Below are 1,549 nucleotides of genomic sequence, written 5' to 3' on the forward strand. Positions count from 1 at the left end.
AGACCGCAGGATGGTAACAAGCCCGCTGAGACTAATCAACCTCAGTCTAGCACGGGGGGTTACAACCAGCCCAGCCTAGGATACGGACAGAGTAACTACAGTTATCCCCAGGTACCTGGGAGCTACCCCATGCAGCCAGTTACTGCACCTCCATCCTATCCTCCTACCAGCTATTCCTCTACACAACCGACTAGTTATGATCAGAGCAGTTACTCTCAGCAGAACACCTATGGGCAACCGAGCAGCTATGGACAGCAGAGTAGCTATGGTCAACAAAGCAGCTATGGGCAGCAGCCTCCCACTAGTTACCCCCCCCAAACTGGATCCTACAGCCAGGCTCCAAGTCAATATAGCCAACAGAGCAGCAGCTACGGGCAGCAGAGTTCATTCCGACAGGACCACCCCAGTAGCATGGGTGTTTATGGGCAGGAGTCTGGAGGATTTTCCGGACCAGGAGAGAACCGGAGCATGAGTGGCCCTGATAACCGGGGCAGGGGAAGAGGGGGATTTGATCGTGGAGGCATGAGCAGAGGTGGGCGGGGAGGAGGACGCGGTGGAATGGGCAGCGCTGGAGAGCGAGGTGGCTTCAATAAGCCTGGTGGACCCATGGATGAAGGACCAGATCTTGATCTAGGCCCACCTGTAGATCCCGATGAAGATTCTGACAACAGTGCAATTTATGTGCAAGGATTAAATGACAATGTGACTCTAGATGATCTGGCAGACTTCTTTAAGCAGTGTGGGGTTGTTAAGATGAACAAGAGAACTGGGCAACCCATGATCCACATCTACCTGGACAAGGAGACAGGAAAGCCCAAAGGTGATGCCACAGTGTCCTATGAGGACCCACCGACTGCCAAGGCTGCTGTGGAGTGGTTTGATGGGAAAGATTTTCAAGGGAGCAAACTTAAAGTTTCTCTTGCTCGGAAGAAGCCTCCAATGAACAGCATGCGGGGTGGTATGCCACCGCGTGAGGGCAGAGGGATGCCCCCACCACTCCGTGGAGGTATTTACTCTCAGCTACTTTGTTGTTTTAGAAAGGTTTTCAGTACACTCCTTGCCTGTAAGAAATTTGATTACTAGGGTGAAGACAACCTGATTAGAAATACTAAACAGGTGTGTAGAGTCGACACTTAGACTACCCGTGGTTTTGTCATCTATATGAGAAGGCCTAGCCTTGTAGAACTGCTGTGGGAGCTAAACAAGACGACGCACTGGGATGGGCTCTAGCAGGCCTGGGAGTTGTTAGGAAGAGCTAATGCCTGAGCGGTCTAGATGATGGCGAAATGATGACAGTGACATCTGTGGACTTACAGAGTGTTTTATTTCCTTCTCTATAGTAAATCTAATGCCGCAGAGAAGTGATTGGCTGTTTCTTGTTGCAGGTCCAGGGGGTCCAGGCGGTCCTGGGGGACCCATGGGTCGCATGGGAGGCCGTGGAGGAGACAGAGGAGGTTTCCCTCCAAGAGGGCCCCGGGGCTCCCGAGGAAACCCTTCTGGAGGCGGCAATGTCCAACACCGGGCTGGAGACTGGCAGTGTCCCAATCCG

General features: G+C 52.7%; 1 protein-coding gene across 1 annotated transcript; it reads left to right on the forward strand.

Annotated features, from left to right (window-relative positions):
- Positions 1-3: 3 nt before the first annotated feature.
- Positions 4-1,546, forward strand: LOC103253609 (RNA-binding protein EWS-like; the record flags this gene model as incomplete). The annotated part of the gene is made up of 2 exons (XM_008051865.2): positions 4-1,006; positions 1,386-1,546. Coding segments are annotated over 2 exons (1,164 nt in total), but the record flags the coding sequence as incomplete, so codon positions are not given.
- Positions 1,547-1,549: the final 3 nt, after the last annotated feature.

This window comes from Carlito syrichta, unplaced genomic scaffold, assembly GCF_000164805.1.
Source record: "Carlito syrichta isolate Samal-C Ts95f unplaced genomic scaffold, Tarsius_syrichta-2.0.1 Scaffold239716, whole genome shotgun sequence".
Classification (NCBI taxonomy): domain Eukaryota; kingdom Metazoa; phylum Chordata; class Mammalia; order Primates; family Tarsiidae; genus Carlito; species Carlito syrichta.